The 20097-nt window shown below is 37.4% G+C and overlaps 1 protein-coding gene across 1 annotated transcript in view; it reads left to right on the forward strand.

The window, feature by feature from the left end:
• KIAA1217 (KIAA1217 ortholog) overlaps positions 1 to 20097 on the forward strand; it is a 221946-nt gene that overhangs the window by 97923 nt on the left and 103926 nt on the right. Inside the window, 1 exon segment of the mRNA XM_026706260.2 lies at positions 18194 to 18274. Within this exon segment, the coding sequence (XP_026562045.2) occupies positions 18194 to 18274 (81 nt within the window).

Below are 20097 nucleotides of genomic sequence, written 5' to 3' on the forward strand. Positions count from 1 at the left end.
TTCCCTAATATTTTGGTTCATAGACTTGCAAGGGGATAGGATTGTTGTGATAAAGGCTGGTATGAACTTTGGTCATCTGAAGAAATCTTTCATTTCCTTGCCCTCTTATAGCTAAAATTCTGAAGCAGAAAAATAACATGACATTTTAAATTCAGCTTATAATGCATGTGTTTATGCCCTGGCCTAGGTCAGCATCTGGTGCAATTTGAAATAACAAAGGAGATAGGAAAATAATTAGCCATTGAGAAGGGACTGTGAAAATTTAGCAGATAAGATTCTAGTCAGGAACAAGGATAATTACAGTTGGATCTTTCAAAATCATGGGCAGATATATTACCCCATCTGGCTCTTTCTCCTCTGAACTTTGGTTCCATTTTATTAAACTGCTTTCTTCCAGTCTTCCAGGTGAGTCAAATTTCAGTTCCCATGATTTCTAGCAATTGTAATCAGGCAACTATAGAGTCTGAGAGATACATACCTTTGTTAACATGTACATCCCAACAAATTCCTGGATCTGAAGTAAGACACTAAAGGGACAGGTTGCTTTCAATTATGCTGGTCAGCTCTGTTCCCATTAGTTTGAGAAATGCCTCTATACCAAACAAGCCTATTTGCCTCTGGCTTAGTAGACACTTCCAGTTTATTACTTTATGCAAGTGAAGTTATAGCTGTGACATATGGTGAAAGCATATGTAGCTGAGAGTAGTGAGAACTCTAGTATTGTAAGCATCTTAGCAGAAAAGCAGATGAATTGTATACCATATTTGCATCTTGTTTCGACTTAAGGCAAAACTGTTACTGTGCAAGCATAGGAGTTGTTTCACAGTATAAAACTTTGCCATTTGAATGGCTCTAATTAAGTAAAAGCTTTCAAGAATTCAATGCAATCTCAAATTGCCTATCAGGTATGCAACAGATATGGCTTGTTCATTATAAGCATAAAGAAGGCAATCCTTTTCCAATCTGGAATTCTGCGGACACTTTGGGTGATAAACAGGCTTGGCTGTTTTGGTCAAGAAAGAATGAAACAGATTGAATGACTTTGTATATTATACTGAGCAACTTTCAAATCATTTAATTTGTAAATAATGTAAAGTAGAAGGTGGCTTAAAGATAAATAAGTCCTCTATTAATATTTACAAGGTACTTTGTATATAGTTGTAGATAGTACTGGTGATTTGAATGTTTTTCTTCTTTGGTTACATGCCCACTGACAACTTATTTCTTACCCTTTCCTATGAGAGTGCTCAGTTCTCTCTGATCATTTCTCTCTTTTCCATGGTGTAGCGTAGAGGTAAAGTTGCCGATAGCTTCTCTGCTGGTTGCTTTTGTGGCACACTTTATACAGATCTGTGCTGTAGCAGGGTTGTCACTTGACTGTTTTTCAATATATTTTACAAAGACCTTTTTTAATGAGTTCACTTTGGTTTTAATCACGGATATCAAATCAAAGATAAAGAATCATTTCCTCTGGGAGCTGGCTTTGTCTGATTAAAATATCAGTTACATTTCATTTAAGTTTATCAGGTTAGTATATACACCCTCATCTTGTAATAACTGCAGCTGCAGAGCTGATTGCACCTGTGTATTTGGAGGGGTATCTCTCTTCCATTGAGGAAGAAAGATCTGTAAGTTGTTGACTTTCCATCTCTGCTTGTAAACTCACTCTAAAGCGTAATATCTAACCATGGGATTTGAGGGAGTAGGAACTCTTACAGAACTTGACTGCCTATTCATTAGGTAACTGTCTATTTTCAACTGGATATAGCTTTTGTAGCAGAATGTGCACGATGTCTCTTTCTTCACTTTCTTGTGAACTTCAGTAATATCCTGGAGTATTCTCAGCTCTTTCTAAATATTGAGGCTTCCAATGGGGCAGCAGAGGATTTAAAGGATGTAAAGCATTGGAAGGCAGAGCATTTAAAATAATAGATTAAAAGCAGCCTGATAGATAAATACTTTTCTGGAGGAGCTCTCTACAGTGGTTGCTGCTTCTTCACCATCAGTTAATAAAATAGTTAAAATATTCTTCTGTTTAATAATTGGGCCAAATAGTTCTTATTGATAGAAGAGAATATTAGAAGTTCAGGACTGAACTGTTGAACAATCAGTACTTCAATGACTTTAACAGTTTAACTGTTGATAATAATCTGTATTTTAAAACCTGTAGCCATGCAGCAGTTCTTGTAAGAATTTTGGGAATTGCATCACATGTTAGTTATTTTAAAACATGTTAAGACATGATTATATAACCACAGTTTCTTCAGTAAACCAAAAATTGGTTAGGTTTCTGCTTATAAACTATGTTTTATAAATTACAGTGGCTTGGCTAGGAAGTTGTGAGAACAAGCCAATAATTTGATTCAATTTAGTTTTGCTGGATGCCTAGGGCCAAAAAAAGGGAAAACTAGGAGTAATTTTCTAAGTCTGAAAAACACTTGATCTGCAAAAATTGGAAAAGCAGGCTTTTTAAAGCATAGATGGAACATTCTCATTTGATAGCAACTGTTTTAAAACCTCAAGGTTTGTAAAATAATTGACAAGTGAAGGCCCCGTGCATTAACACTGTAATGATATATGCCTATGTACTTAAGTCCTATGAAACTGAGTGGGACATTTTCCTAGGTAAGAAAACAGAGGAATGCACCTTAATCAGAAAAAAACATTTAATTAAATGGGCCTTTTCCCTGTTAGGTGTGCATATGGTTGTCAGGAAAGATGCACCTCCATTATCAGGAAATAACTCCTAGAAATTACATCTAAATAAATACCGGTATACATAGAATTATTCTATATGTCTGCATTATATTGCTTCATATCAGATGCCAATTGTTTAGTTACAGATGTCTTAACTAGTATTTGTATCATTTCTTAAAATTTCTTTAAGATATACTACTGTATGGTTGGGATCACACTGCAAGTAGATTTTTAATAGGAGCATTTAGGTACCCCATGCAGGTATAAAATTATGTTTATAGGAAAGCTGTTGTTGCAGCAACAAGCCCTAGTTAAGCTCATTAGCTCTCATCAAATTCTTGTTTTGTTGGAATTATACAAATACTAGTTCTTTAGGATTAATTTCTCCCACTCTGACATCCATGTGCCTTCATATTTACAAGGTTTGGTGATCTCTTGAAATATGATGCTTGTATTTTCTTTTTCTTAAAAACATGGCATTTTGTGGCTGTCTTGGCAATGTTGGGACAGTTCAGCGCTAACTTGTGTTTTAGCCCTGACATTTATTTACGTATTTGTGGAAATCCTATGACAGAGTTTGGAGTACTCTGCTCTTTTTGATAGCCAGAGTGTTACATCTTATGGAATACTATGAGAATGACATTATAAATGTCATGAGAAACTGTTAGGAATTTGGCTTTCTTCTCCGGGGTGTATGTGGGAGACACAAGAAGCCCTCAACAAGAATAGCAACAAGAGGTAGGGTAGAATCTCTTATTGAAGTCATATATATATATTGGTAAGCTAGAATTTTTAACCATGCTTTGTTAATTAAGCTCCATTATAAGGATGTTGAAGATCATTCAGTGGACAGGGTAATGGAAATATTAGTAATATTTTTGTGTTGAGGCTAAAAGAATACATGATAAGAGCAGCAGTATCTTCCCTCATAGTAGTAGTCACTGTGATAATGTTATCTTTGCAGCTATTCGAACCTAATTGAACACCTACTGTGGAAATGAATCTCAGTGGGAATGTGTTGATGAATACAATTTCATACTGTAGTTTTCTTCTGAAGTCTGGGGACTCTGAAGCCAATAGCAAAATGTCATGGGGTGCTGGGAGAATTGAAATATTCTCCCACTGTTTTTTTTAATGTTGCCCTTTTTGATGTCAAATTCACATCCATGTATTCCCTTGTGTAGACAATTGCATGTTTCTGCTCTGGAAGCAGCAGGAGGACTCTGTTGGCATCCGATGGCAGATTTCTTGTTGATGGATGATTGGATGAAGGAGATACGTTGGATATTTTTAGATCCCATGGCACAATAGGATACATGGGGGCCAAATTGCAAGTGATGCTAAATATATCGCTTGAAAGAAAGTCTCTTTATTTGAATGCATTATTTGGTCCAGGTTATGGAATATGGGTGATAGTCCCTCAGAAACAGGGGAGCAATTGCACTGAGACCATTACGTGTGAACCAGTGTTTCTCAACCTTGACAACTTGAAGGCATGTGGATTTCAATTCCCAGGATTCTCCAGCAAGTGCTGAAAATACTACGTCTTGGTTTTTCCTAATAAAGAATCAAAATCGTGCACACTTTTGTGTTACTTTACTTGATTTCAATAAAATTATTACCTGTGGATTTTCTTTCTGTTTTCAATCAATCAACCTAGCTGCTGTTGCTTTTTAATGCATTTCAAAATAAATGATTTCATCTATGTGAGGGCAAGCCTGCTATTCAGAACCAATAAATTAAATGTATCATTGCTTATGTTGTAGCATGGACCCCTTTTAACCCACAGCATATGGCCCATTTCTGTCCTAGATTAAAACAATGTATCCTTTGGAATTTGCTCTCATCAAATTCAGCAATGACTACTTACTTGCTTGCTTGCTTCCTTTTATGTTCAGGTAGTTCTCGACATATGACCACAATTAAGCCCAAATTTTTTGTTGCTAAGTGAGACAGTGGATAAGTGAATTTTGCCCTATTTTATGACTTTTTTTTGTCATTTTTGCTAAATGAATCACTACAGCTGTTAAATTAGTACCCTAGTTGTAAAGGGAATCTAGCTTCCCATTGACTTTGCTTGTTGGAAAGTCATGAAAAATGACCACATGACTCCAGGACACTATAAATGTCATAAATATGAGCCAGCTGCGAAGTGTCCAGACTTGATCATGTGACCATAGGAATACTGCAGTGGTCATGAGAGTGAAAAATGGTCATAAGTCACTTTTTTTCAATGCCACTTTAATATCCAAGGTTCATTAAACAAAAGTTTGTTAGTCGAGGACTACCTGTACTTACATACTTGAGTTTGATGCCAGTAATTTCCATAGATTCTGAGCAGCCTCTGGGAAATAAAACTTATAATTAAAAGTATTGTGCCAACCCGATCAACATCCAGTGAGAGCACCTTCCTTGGGAACTTCCATATGCCCAAAACTTTCTTAAACAACTGGCTCTTTACAACACACATTTTGGAAGTTGAAATATATTTCAACATAAATAGTAGTTGGGCTGTTGGTCTGATTGCCAGGCTTGGAGTTCAGAACAACAGCCCAACACTTTGGAAGTCCAGATTGGCCTCTTCAGTAAGAGATGACCATGTATCTGGAGTAAGCTGTGCCACAGATTGCAGTCGTAATCAAAAAGGCATTTCCTCAGGGAGGTGTCTCTTACAAAACTTCTCTTTCTGATTTCACGGGCAGGAAGATTCAGTTGAAGAGGGAGGCCTCTTAGGTGTCCAGGACCTTAAAGATAAATGGTTTTAAGGGAGATCTGAAAAATCCTGGAAGGTAGGCTGTATTATTCTTCATAACTATACGTAATCTCCAGAATCAATAGTAGGATATAAATGCCAGCTGCAAAGGAAATAACAGTGGAAGAAAACTATCATTTTTGTGTCAGCATCTCAGCTGCATTTCATTAAATATTGTCCGACTCAGAAACCTGTCCGCTATAGTATACATTGTTATTTCCATACTATGCATGTTTATATTTTCCCTAATTTGGTGTCATGCTAACTCAGGATGATGAGTGCTATGGCTAACATATGTAGACAGTACCACATAATGGCTACCTCCTAAGTACCATTCAAGTTTTGTAAGCCTTTTTTATTTCACAATACAGATTGAATGGTACAATTTGAAGATGTTATTATCAGTAGACTTCATGGTGTTTTAATCCAGCTAATTAGAAGGAACAAGTTCCTAAATTAGCACGCATGTCCAGAGAGGGAGGAAGAGAGAGAATGAATATAATGGTCTCATATCACCAAGAATAAAGTAGCCTAGGTTAAGAAAAATATCACAGTGAATTTGTTCACCTCGAATGAGGCAGCAGTTATTCTGTCATTCTTTCAGAAAAAAGGTTAATGTGGTTATCTTCTGGTATTTATTCAGAGTTTTGCAGCGTTAATTCAGCTCCAAAAAAATAAACACAGATGGCTGATGCTTCATTTAACATCTTTATAAACATAATAAGTAAATTTTACGAACCAGTTGTAGATTTCTCCAAGATGGAGCAAACTCAGACAGAAATAGACATGTTTCAAGTTCAGAGCTTAAGCAGCAACTCAGCAACAGACATCAGTTTCACTTTAGTTCAGCAGGCAAGCATAATACACAGCAGAGGGAGAAAGCAGCTTCATTTTCAATAGACAGACTCAGAGCTCAACACAGCTTCAGAGCTTAATATAGAGCCATGCCTAGGCTACTTCTAGTTTTAGTTTCCAAAATGGTCCTTATTGGCTGACTTAGTTGCTATGCCTATTCATTGGCTAACCTTGTTACCATGCTCTATTCCAGTTCATGAATATACTCGGACAGTATTTTTAAAAAAAGTAAACAGATAAATGCTGTTTTACTTAATTGGACTAAAATATGTCTCACCCGCTGTTGGCCACCGGGGTGGGATTCAAATTTTTTAACAACCGGTTCTGTGGGCATGGCCTAGTTGGTGGGCGTGGCTTGGTGATCATGTGACTGGATGGACATGGCTTGGTGGTCATGTTACTGGCTGGGCGTGGCCAACTCAATATCACTCACATCGAGGCATGGCTCTCCTCGCCTGGCCTTTCATGGCTGTGGGGATGCTGCAACAGTTGTAAGTGTGAGAAATGGTCATGTCACTTTTTTCAGTGCCATTGTAACTTCGAATGGTCACTCCACACAAGCAAAGTACCAGCAATGAGGGTTGGAAAAAAAAACAAACTCCAGAGAAGTTCCTGAGACAGGAGGTCTAGTCCTGCCAAGAATGTAATAAGGGTTAACGGAGAGGCAGTTTCTGTAAGCAACACCAGAATGTTTCCTTCCTGCCTTCCTTACAGGATTAGGCCAGTAATTTCTTCTAACAACCAGTTCTCTGAACTGCTTAGAATATTAACAACCAGTTCTAGCAAATAGGTGCGAACTGGTAGAATCCCACCCCTGGTTGGCCACCTAACCAGATACTGGTAAATTAGCCAAAAAAGGATGCCCAATATGTATCTCAATATAGTTTTTTTGAGCAGCCATGACCAATGACAATTAATACTCTTGTCTTCTATTAAATTGACCTTCAAGTGCAATACATCATGGTTCAACCTGGGCTCATGACACCACTTCCCAGAGAGATGAAAATGCTATAGATACCAAATATCCAGAAGCTTTTAGAGCCTACATACTTCAGCTTTCTGATCTTATGCTGTCTTGCGAGAATTCAGTGGAAGGTATTCTTCATTTTACATGATTACCAAAAATGATTAATGACTATAAGACATAGTGATAATCACCATATACTTATATATTATCTGAAATCCAACAGGAATCTCAAATCCCTTAATAGACATTGTACAGAAATATCAACCAGCTTTGCAAATATCTTGGAGTTTTCAATACTTTAGCCTCTAATGACAATTGCTCCCAGATAGAAGATTCCTAAGGTGCAGCAAGTTATTATAAATGGGAAACTCCCTGTAATAAGGCTCACAAACCTCAGCATTTTGTTCTCTGTGAGAGACCCCAGGGAGCATTCCAAAGTGCAGATGCTCCTGTTTTGAACTTCAGTGAGTGTTGTTTTAACACAAGGAGAGATTATTTATTGCTTAAGACTCCTGGAAAAAGAATTTCCCTGGAGGGTGAAACCTGGTATATTCTCACCATCCATCTCTCTCTCTCTCTCTCTCTCTCTCTCTCTCTCACACACACACACACACACTCTCTCTCTCTCTCTCTCTCTCTCTCTCTCTCTCTAATAAAATATATATTAAAACTGCTTGGAAGAAACTATCTCTCAGAAGAATGAATAAATACGTGCCTTAGTTTGTATACATTTTCTAACCAGTGAGCCATCCAAACCTATTGAGTACAGTTATAGGATCCCAATGTTAACATCAATAGGAAAGCAGCAAGATTATCTGGAGAAAACAAATTGACTTTTCATTCCCTCAGCCCATTTTGTAATATTATGGAGGGAATTCTTAAAGTTATGCTAGTTGTATCATAAGTTAACTGCCTCTTTTGTTGTATAAACACCATCACCATCTAATTTCATTATTTGTTGCCATAGGTGGTATTTCTGTAGGCACTCTGGGCATGAATATAATCTTAACATCATTTTTATAAACTTTGTAGTTACATTATTTCCATTCCCTTCTGGGCTAAAAAATGTAAAGATTATGACAACTCTTCTCCTAGTATTTGTGATGACATACCTTCATCTCCACTGTAACGCGATTAAAGGTTGTTCTGCTCCAGATATTCCAGTGAAGCATCTGCCTTGATGAAAACTGACAATATTAATTGATTTATTCTGCTTACACAGGCAACAAATGTGCATAGTAGGATATAAAAGGGAGTGGGGGGAAGCTATGAAGTTATATGGTGAGTTGGCTTCCATTAACTTTTGCAGAATTTTTTTTTACCAGAGGCAATTAGAACAGAAATAAAAATTTGGCTATTCTAAAACATGAAAGAACTACTGTAGGTAACACATTTTCATTGCCATGCAACAAAAGTTCCTTAGAAATTTAGGTCAAAAATGAAGAATAGCAAGAATGTATGATATTTCTATTTTATACAAAGAGACAATCACATCCTGTCTATTTCTCATGTATGCATGAATTTTTCTGTACAGTTAACATTTTGAACAGTAAATGTATATGAGTTTCCCAGCATTGTCCCATGGTCTGTGTTTTACACCCCTAGGCAGGACTCTCACTATATCGCTCTTGTTATAGATTTTGTGAATAGTTACCAGTATTTGCAAAAATGTAGTACTTTTATGTGTTACATATTTTCCCACTGTAATTGAATGGCATGGATTTGTATTTTGTTATGAAAAGAATGTTTCATCTGCGAGAACTTGCTCAATGATCACATTTAGCATCCATAGTTCTACTTGTAATTCCCTTATCAACCAAGGAATATTGTTTATTGTTTTGCTATATACCAGTGATGGGGAAAGCATGCATACCCAAAATGCGGTGTGCCCCGTGTATGCACCTGTCCCTGTGCATGTATGTGCTCCCTGTGCGTGCCCCTCCCCACTGTGCACGTGCTGCAAAGACATGAAGAACAGCTGACAAGTGGGAGGCGTGCATGCATGCACGGCAGACCTGAGCTGGGTCGACAGTGCGCATGCCCACAGAGGGGGGTCTGCATGCCATCTCTGGCACGTATGCCACAGGTTCGCCACCCCTGCTATATACTGTCCAAAAGCACTCTTACAATATGGACAGCCATATACATTTGGTAAATAAATAAATATTAAGAAACAGCCTTTTTGGATTAGAAGACAAAATAAATCTTCTAGGCATTGGCTAATACCTAGATCAGTGGCTTTTTGGCATGGTTGGTATAGCTAATGATTAAAACTTTTCATTTTTTTTTAATTGAGCCATTATAGTTTCATTGTGTGTTGAATCTATTTTACAGTGACCAATAGAAATAATCTGTGTAAAACATGACATTACTTAGATAAAACCATGTAAATCCATACAAGACCTGTTGAAAGCAGTAAAATTTAATTCTGTATAGACATGTTCAGAACTGCACTGTTCAGTGTGAGAGAGTAGGCTGTCCAGAAAACTGCCAGCACCTGTGTACTTCTGTTCTCTTGTTAGCCCTCTCTTCAGACAGCACAGCAAGACTGACTATAAAAGCTTTGCTATGAAACATTGGAGCGGGAAGAGAAGGTGGTGTGTATCTGTGTGTGGAAGTAAAGCAACCTAAAGCAATTAGAAAGGGATGCTTTTCTCTAGCAGTACTCACGTGGGGTAGTGAGTACTAGTTGGAATAGCAGCAGGGTAGGGAAGAGTGAGTAAGTTTGAGTAGTGAGTAACAGTATTTGAGGGCTTATGTGTGTGTTATCTAGGAATCTGTGGTGGTGTTAGCTCTTTTATGTCTTGAGTCCACAAATGATGGGGAAATGGTGGTATGCTTTCATTCTAATTAAATTCAAGCAGGAATGCTTCCCTTGTATACAACATATTGCACAGAAGGCAAGGAATGCTTACTATTATGGTTGGTTGCATTGTCTGTCAGGAGATAGTGGTATTGGTGTTAAAGGTATCATTGTAGTATGAAAACTGTTCTAAGTAAAGCTGCCTTTCGCAATTGACATGGTGATTTTGTCAATGCTGATGGTATTCAAGTAGTGTTCCAGTGGATTTGGGATTGCACCCAATGTGCCTATCAGTACCATCTTTGTTTTCTTTTGCCACAGTCGTTTTATTTGCGAGTTTTCCTATTTTGTGATCTCCTCCAGTTCCTTCTGTTTTCTCCAGGTTCTGCCATATCCACCATCCAGACTCTCTTGTTTTTCTAATGAACAGTTGTTAAGTTTGGACTATTGCATGTCAGGTGCGTGTTTGAATTCTACATTAGATATTCTCTGAGCTCTTTGGCTTCTTCATTTTTGATTACTTAGTCTATTTTGTGGTCGGATCAATTTTTGCTTGCAGGCAAATGGTATTTCTTGCAGATATTATTATAGTATCATGAGAAAATTACACCACAGTAATATCCACAGCTTGAATAATTAAATGTGGATTTATTTAAACACTCCAAGGAAGATTTCTTTATCATCCCTAGTTACTCCAACCCTTTATCACCCCAACCTAGTCATGAAATAAAAATTAAAAGGTGCATTATAATATCGTTGGAAGCGGAGGTAGGATTCACATGAAGTGTTTCAGCACGTCCAAACAAATGTGGGTGTGGGCTGATAAGAGGGCAAAAAAAAAAATTCAGTTTATCATGTTCTGGTTATTTATCACAGGATTATTGCAAGGTAGGGTAGAAAGAAAGAACCTATGAGAAGAGGAAAGAAAATACTTTGCACTCCAAATTCCATGTTGTCCTGGCAGAAAGCTGTACAAGAGGAGGTAATTTGCAAGCATCCAACTTGTTTTTCTACCATTCCTCCCCATTTAAAAGACTTTGAAGATAGCATATTAACAGAGGGGAGAGGGCCTGGGAGACTCTCCCCCCCCCCCAAAAAAAAACAGGCCATGCCACATTATTGCCTGGAAAACATGCTTTGTTCCAGTTGATATATTGCAGCAGGTTTGAGGTTGATGGGACCAAGCTGTACTAACTGCATTTAGTTTATTCAGTTAATCATTAAATATAGAGTTATAGACCAAACACACAAAAGTTATTCGAAAAAAAATTTTTTTTCAAAATGCAACTGGACTTTTTATTTTCTTGAAGATATTTCACTTCTTATCCAAGAAACATCCTCAGTTCTTCCTGAATGCTGGGGAATGGAAGAATTTAACACAATTGAGTTGATAATTTCTATTGCTAAGTACGACAGTTGTTGTGGAGTTTTGCCATATTATGTGATCTTCCTTGCCACAGTTGTTAAATGAATCACTGCAATAAGGTTAGTAACATGGTTAATTAAGTGAATCTGACTTCCCCATTGACTTGTCAGATGGTTGCAAAAGATGATCACATGATCCCAGGATACTGAAACCATCATAAATACATGCCAAATATCTAAATTTTGGTCATGTGACCACTGGGATTTACAGTCGTAAGTGTGAAAAATGATCATAAGTTATTTTTTTCAGTGTTGCTGTAACTTTGAAACTTTGAAAAGACACTAAACAAATTGTTCTAAGTCAAGGACTACCTGTATAAGCTTTCCATGACTTAGTTTGCTTTCCTTTGACCAGACTGATGTGTGAGTCTTCCAAGCAGATCTCTTCATTGTTCCTCATCCATGGACAGAAATCTATACTCTGGGAAATGTTAGTGAAGAGCTCACTTCACCCTCTTTCTCTGATATAAACTATCTGAACCGAGTTGTCTTTTGCTTCTTGGAATATATCCATCACATAATTCCCCTGAGACACAATGGAATTTACTTCTAGAATTGTTCTGAACATAAGCTTAAGGTAGCTTAGAACTTGTCCAAAATCAGTTAGTGTGTAGTCAAGGGTGTTAATTTTGCAAATAGCACACTTCATTTAATTTTGTTTCATCAGTGTCCTAGAGATAGCTAGAATGTGTGAACAAATTCCTGTATCTTCTAAGCAAGTATATACTAGTGTATGTATATAGTGTACAAAACCATTTGTTAACTTACGTCACTGAGGGAATTGATGAGTGGATGACAGGCACTTGTTGAAAGAGGAGAAGATTGCCATGAAAGTCTCGTTGATAATAAAATTAGATATATAAGCCTCATTTGGATGATTTGGTACAAAATAGTTACATTCCCACATCACATGGGCTCCAGAAGTGGTTTTGCTATGCTATCGATCATGCAGCATGCTCTCAACTTTGATTCTGAAATAGTATCAGAGAAAACTTGCTTTTAAGAGGAGGAGGAGGAGGAGGAGGAGGAGAGAGAGAGAGAGAGAGAGAGAGAGAGAGAGAGAGAGAACTTTGTTTTTTTTTTAATCCACATTTGTATACAAAATGTCCCCTGAACTACCACCTGTATTCAAACTAATTTGTTGAATTAGCAAGTTTAATTGTATTTTGTTCATCAGAATGTCTGTTAAGAGTATTGTCACATGTGAGCATTAAACAGTCTTTGCTGGAATAGGTATGGAATTCGGGTCTAAGTCTTAGAGTGGAAAGGAAGACCATTTGATATCTCTTCCATGAGTGATCTCACATTAATCATTTTAAAAATGTAAAAGTGCTATCCTGTCATGCAAAAAGAGTCTATATTGAACACATTCCACAGTGACTTAACTTGAAGGTTTACAGTCTATAACTTAAAGAGTAAGTAGAATCACATGAAGAACTTGGGATGTATACTATTTTTTTAGGCAGAGAATTTTTCAGTAACTTTCCCAAGGCCACTCTTCAAAATGGGCCAGGGCCAATAGGAAGAACTAGATGAAATAAGATCAATTTGATTTATGTAATGTAAATCTAACTCATATTAAAAGTCCATATGGATATGCAGAAAAGTGGAATCAAAATGTGTACACTTCACTAAAATGAGAAAAATAAAATGAAGAATAAATGCAAATTTAGTTTGCTTATTTGGGTCAACCATCACCATTTCTTCAGCTCATTACTTCAAAAGAAGAAATCACATGCTCATTTGGAAACACCAAACAGTTGACCTTACATCCCTCCCCACCATGGGCTTAGGAAGAAGTCTGAGGTGATCCTAAAACTGCTCTTGTAGCTCAGATAAAATTAACACACCTCAGGAATATATGTATCTTTATAAGTAATTTGAATTGCTTTCTGACTTATCTTTTTGTTTAGATGCTTAATTAGATGTTTTAACTTCGTGCTGGGGAGAAAAGAAGAAAGACATTTACCCAATAAAGGTCAGAATAATGTCTCATAAGAAGAGGGGAAATAAAGCTGTGGAAGGTTGGAAGCAGTTAGATGAGGCAAAGGGAGTAGTACGTTTTGCTATTTGACAGTCATCTTATGTCAGAAAGTTCACACTTGCCATTTCTGATTTTTTTCACAGTACTGCTTCATCTTTTGATTAATCAGGCCATTGAATGGGAAAATGCCAGCGCTAGAAATGCCCCTGAATTTTGACAGCTTCTTTTATTCTTCTTACTCATCCCCCCTCCTTCATTTTCAAAACATTTGCTACAATTTTTTTTAATGAATTTGGTTCTGTTGAAGCTTATCTCCGTGTGTTTCTTAATTCCAATCAGTCATAATCAGCTTATGAGGAATCATTTTTCAACCTATGAAATAATTTTCTTCACAATGCCACAGAGAGGAAGGATAATTATTTTCGGGAGATGAACTCACTGAAAGCAAACTGCTTTTGTGTTTTTCTAGCTGTGGCAGTCTTTCTCTATCTCTCCCGACAATGGAGCAGGAAAGGTAATACAAAGAAATAATAAGCCAAAATTTGAGCTATTAGAAGAAATGTGAAACCTTTTCAAAGATCTTAAGTGTCCAGTCTATAAATCCATAAGGGTGGGAAGCAAAATGCTCTTTGTCTTCCCAGCATTTCTGTTTCCTATCAACATCCCCCTCTAGTTCAACTCAAAAAAGACCTTACCTTAACTTTAAGGGTCTTTTTATATACACTGCTCAAAAAAATAAAGGGAACACAAAAATAAGACATCCTAGATCTGAATGAATGAAATATTCTTATTCAGTACTTTGTTCATTACATAGTTGAATGTGCTGACAACAAAATCACTCAAAAATTATCAATGGAAATCAAATTTAGCAACCCATGGAGGTCTGGCTTTGGAGTTACACTCAAAATTAAAGTGGAAAAAAACACTACAGGCTGATCCAACTTTGATGTAATGTCCTTAAAACAAGTCAAAATGAGGCTCAGTAGTGTGTGTGGCCTCCACGTGCCTGTATGACCTCCCTACAACGCCTGGGCATGCTCCTGATGAGGTGGCAGATGGTCTCCTGAGGGATCTCAGGTCTCCTGAGGGATCTCACACCTGGACTAAAGCATCCCCCAGCTCCTGGACAGTCTGTGGTGCAATGTGGTGTTGGTGGATGGAGCGAGACTTAATGTCCCAGATGTGCTCAATTGGATTCAGGTCTGGGGAACGGGCAGGCCAGTCCATAGCATCAATGCCTTCGTCTTGCAGGAACTGCTGACACACTCTAGCCACATGAGGTCTAGCATTATCTTGCATTAGGAGGAACCCAGGGCCAACCGCACCAGCATATGGTCTCACAAGGGGTCTGAGGATCTCATCTCGGTACCTAATGGCAGTCAGGTTACCTTTGGCGAGCACATGGAGGGCTGTGTGGCCCCCTAAAGAAATGCCACCCCACACCATTACTGACTCACTGCCAAACCGGTCATGTTGGAGGATGTTGCAAGCAGCAGAACGTTCTCCACGGCGTCTCCAAACTCTGTCACGTCTGTCACATGTGCTCAGTGTGAACCTGCTTTCATCTGTGAAGAGCACAGGGTGCCAGTGGCGAATTTGCCAATCTTAGTGATCTCTGGCAAATGCCAAACTTCCTGCATGGTGTTGGCCTGTAAGCACAACCCCCACCTGTGGACGTCGGGCCCTTATACCATCCTCATGGAGTCTGTTTCTGACCGTTTGAGCAGCCACATGCACATTTGTGGCCCGCTGGAAGTCATTTTGCAGGGCTCTGGCAGTGTTCCTCCTGTCCCCCCTTACACAAAGGTGGAGGTAGCAGTCCTGATGCTGCATTGTTGCCCTCCTACGGCTCCTCCACATCTCCTGATGTACTGGCCTATCTCCTGGTAGCATCTCCATGCTCTGGACACTATGCTGACAGACACAACAAACCTTCTTGCCACAGCTCGCATTGATGTGCCATCCTGGATGAGCTGCACTACCTGAGCCACTTGTGTGGGTTGTAGACTCCACGAGAGTGAAAGCACTGCCAGCATTCAAAAGTGACCAAACCATCAGCCAGAAAACATAGGAACTAAGAAGTGGTCTGTGGTCACCACCTGCAGAACCACTCCTTTATTGGGGATGTCTTACTAACTGCCTATGCTTTCCACCTGTTGTCTATTCCATTTGCACAATAGCATGTGAAATTGATTGTCAATCAGTGTTGCTACCTAAGTGGACAGTTTGATTTCACAGCAGTGTGATTGACTTGGAGTTACATTGTGTTGTTTAAGTGTTCCCTTTATTTTTTTGAGCAGTGTATTTAACTAAATATCATGAGTCAGCTTTAATGGCCTGGTCAACAAGTAACAAACCATAAAACACGAAACCATGTTTTACATAAGTTTACATAACAAATTTAGTGAACATCAAACCATATTATGGCTGTATAAATTCAGCCTATAAAGGGTTAAATATAGAACAAGGCAACAAATATAAAACAATTGTAGGGAAAAATGTCTACTTCAAATGACAAAATATCCTTTAGGATATTTATCTCCAAAGTTCTTTATCTCCAAAGTTCTGTCAAATCTGAATGGTTATTTTTAGCAATAAGATCTCCTGAAGGATTGTTAACATTTTTAAGGGCAGGATTTATTTTCAAATGCATACTTACTTAGTTATCAATTTAAGCAAAGATTTGCTGAAAGGTTTGTGTAATATGCAAAATTCTACCTTTGCTATAACTGATGCCTTAAAAAATTAGCCTATTTCACATCTTTTCTACCATAGTGTATTATAAGAAAGATTGAGAGGTTTTTCTTTTCATAAAAATGCAACAAAATTCTAACCTGTAGGAAATGTTCATTTTCTTCCAAATGTCCATTGTTCTTACCTCGAACTTTTTAGAGTCAACATAGGTAGCCCTTGACTTATGACCAGCTATTCAATGGCAAAAAAATGCCCATTTGGGAGATTGAATTTGTTAAGTGAGATCCACTTAACAATTGCTATAATAGTCAAAACGTTAGGTCAGTCATATGGCACCTCGACTTACAACTACAATGACTTATGACTAGCATTCCATTCCCAATTGTGCTTACAAGTCAAGAGCTATGTGTATCTTCATATTTAAATACAGGCATTTTTTTTCATTAGGTTCATTTTTCATTTCTGGGATGCTTTTTTGGGGTGCTTTCAACTCTATAGTTTTCTCTAGAAGGTGCTGTGGAATTTAAGGACTTTTTAATATGAAGATTAATCAGTAGAAGCTTTATTTTTTGTGGAGGATGAGTTCTATAATAGTAAAATATGTCTCTGATTTATTATTGGACATAAGGGATTCAATTTTTGGCCACATTAATAATTAATCTGTTGAGCAAAAGATGACTAAGTAACTACTTTAACACTTTTTGGTTATCATTGAAAGTTCTATTTTTGTATTAACTCCATCAACTTCAGTGGGATTAATTTTAAGTAAACATTTATATAATTGTTGTCTTAATGCATGGTATGAGATTGATCATTCCTTTCCCTGTTTGATTATACTTTCTCTGAAGTCACTTGGAAAGTAACTTTTTGGCTTTAACTTGGATTATGTCTGTGACAAAACTCAATTATTATTTTTTTAAACCACCATACTCTGGCACACTTATTAAGTAAATCCAGGCCTGGATAATTATGGGACCCGTCTATGTCATTGGCTTCTGCCCATTCAGTAAAATTGACTAGGCAGAATAATTCTAAGCTCTTTCCTGTAGGTACTGTCATCTTCACAAGTCCAACTTCTCTCTTGCAGCTTCCAGCCTCCCCAATTGATTTTTGTTTTTGGAAGCTAACTTGGAAAGTCTCAGAGGCCAATTGCATGATGCCAAGATGTTGCATCTGTCATAAATACATGTTGCCTCCCAAGAACCTGAATTTTGATCAAGTAACATTAGAGATGCTTCAGTAGTCACATATGCAAGAGCTGATCATAAGTAACTTTTTAATATAAGCTGTTGTAACTGTGAATGGTTACTAAACAAACAGTTATAAGCCAAACATTATCTGTATTGCAAACATTGAACGTTAACACACTTCTTCATTATTTTCTCTCTGTTTTTAATGATGTCATACCACTCTAAACACTGTATTTTTGTTTTTAACTCCTTGCTCTTTAATGATCTGACAGAAGTAGGATAAGAGCGATTAGATCAAGAGTAACTTCAAGCAAGGTTTTAAAAAGTCAGGATGGCAAACGTGGTGGTGCAATTGAAGTTCCATTGTTCTTTAGTTTGATTGTATGCATATAAAAAAGTGGAACTTCAATTCTAACTTTGCAGCCCCCATCTTGACTTTTTGACTACAATCTGCAGATACTTCTGGCTTAAATGGCTAAAAAGAAAAACAGGTAATTTTTATTTATATATAGGCTTTGTCTAGAGCTAAGACAGGAACTTGGAAGAGGAAAACAATGTGGACTTGAAGAAGGAGAAATATTCTGTCAGCAATATTTGCAAAACTGTGATCATATTCAGAACTCTACCTCCTATTTAAATTACTTAATTTAATGGTGGGTGGGATTTTTAAGCCATTGTTCAGCTGGATTCTCTTTTATTGTCTTACTTTTCTGCTCCTTACATATCTTATATTCCATTTTTACTTTGGTTTATTTATTTTAATTACTTTTGTCTCTTTTCCTCTTACCTCTTGTCCCCTTTTCTTTCCCCTGTTTCTGATCCACAGGCTTTACAGTGCATGTTGGTCTCCCTCCATTCAGAGCTTGACATTCAAAGGTACTTGATGAAAATTGAAACCTCTCAGAGAGTTAGTACTATATATTTTCTTTTTTCTGCACCCTGCCTTGGAATGAGCTTGCCAGTTTGGTCCTGTTTTAACCAAGTGCATCACATTTAGTAATTTTAACAGTTTGCATCACAATTAATATTTTTCCCTCATTCAAGGTAGAATTGCATGATCTTTTAGTTCTGCACGGACAGTTTTGGCTTTTAGTGCTGCTCCCCTCCTCCAAATTCCATGTTTCAGGCATTTCCTGATGAATAAGTTTCCCACCACTCCAATATTGCAATTTAATACTTTAGTTTGGATAGGATTAGAATGGGTTGTGCTGACATTATCAAAATGCACCCGGCATCTCTGTACCTACTGTGGGTAGTTGCAGACCATTATAATGTAGCTCTCCAGTGATGAGTTGCAGAGACCACTCAGCTATTGGTCCATAACTAGAATCAGTGTTTGTTATTTGCAAAATCAGCACAGCCAAAGTGGAGCAAACTGTGATTTGGTCCCATCATGTATGACAATGTCATCTAAACAAGTGACAATGTCATCTAAACAGTGGGAGCCATTTTATTCTTTGTGAACTGAACCTTTATCTGGATATGTCTTCAGTATCTCAAAAGTGGCATGGAAGATGCATACAAAAATGCCTGTCTCTTTCAGAACATTCTGAGAAGCATGCAATTTCCATTCATCCTTGAGGCTAGATCTTAATATTTTATTTTTGAGAAGCAAGAGTTTCGGGCACTCTTTTGTTATGCTTATTGGCCTTTGTAATTCTCTGGAAGGTTGCCTAAAGTTATTGCATTTAAATATGAGTTTTACAAATATACTTTATCATCCTCCATCGCTACCAGGCATTTTGTCTTTTGTATAAAGCATTACAAGATACATTTTTTTAAAAAAAACATATTCAATGACTTGTTGCAATTTTTCAAGAACAACTGTAAATTTGAGCAACTATGTATATAATCCGTTAGCTTTTATTTAAAAAAAAACATGCCACAAATACAGAAGATGCTTTTTCTCCTGTGTTGTTTCGAATATGCCTTTGGATATTTGTGCTCAAAAGAGAGGGAAGTGTAATCTGTTTCTTCGAGCAGAACATTTTGTCTCAAAGGCTCACACAATAACGTATTTTAGCATTTGCTTCCCTTGATTTTCTTTTTATTACTGCTCCAGGACTTTCTTCAGAGTATTTCCTCTTAAATCTGTACACAAAAGTTAACCTTTTTTTTCCTTTGCACACTTTAGCAAACTATTTTAATAGGTTGAAATTGTATCCCTAAATACAGTCAGGTACTTCTGATAATAAAAAATTACTTCACTGATAATGGAGATCTGGCCTCCCCTTAAAGCTAATTTTAAAACTCAGTATACACAGTGCATTATCATAGAACACTACTTAATTATATCTATAGGAAACAACAGTATTTCAAATAGATCTGACATAATATGATCAATTACTTTAATACCTATATTTCAAACACTCAAATGTTAGAGTTTTGGGATTTTCTAGTGAAATTAGAAAGCTGTCCTCTGGAAGTAAGGCTCTTTGTATAAAGGATAGCCAGGAACCAACCATGGCTATGGATGTGTTTCGTTGGAGAATATGAATTATGACACCCCTAGAGGGGTGGGGGGAAAACAGGGTCAAGGGTGACAGTGAATTACATGTCTAACAGTCAGCTACACCCAGGTCATGCCGACATGTTAACTCCCAATAAATCCTGTGTAGTTTTGGAAATTTGGCTCGAGACTTAAGATTTAATTGGAGTAACTGCCGGAATCCTGACATCACCATTTTGAGGTGGAAACAGAGGTAAATTGTGGTGTAAATTCTAAAAGAG

The sequence above is a fragment of the Pseudonaja textilis genome, chromosome Z, assembly GCF_049901715.1.
Source record: "Pseudonaja textilis isolate UNSWEBS1 chromosome Z, rPseTex1.2, whole genome shotgun sequence".
NCBI classification, from domain to species: domain Eukaryota; kingdom Metazoa; phylum Chordata; class Lepidosauria; order Squamata; family Elapidae; genus Pseudonaja; species Pseudonaja textilis.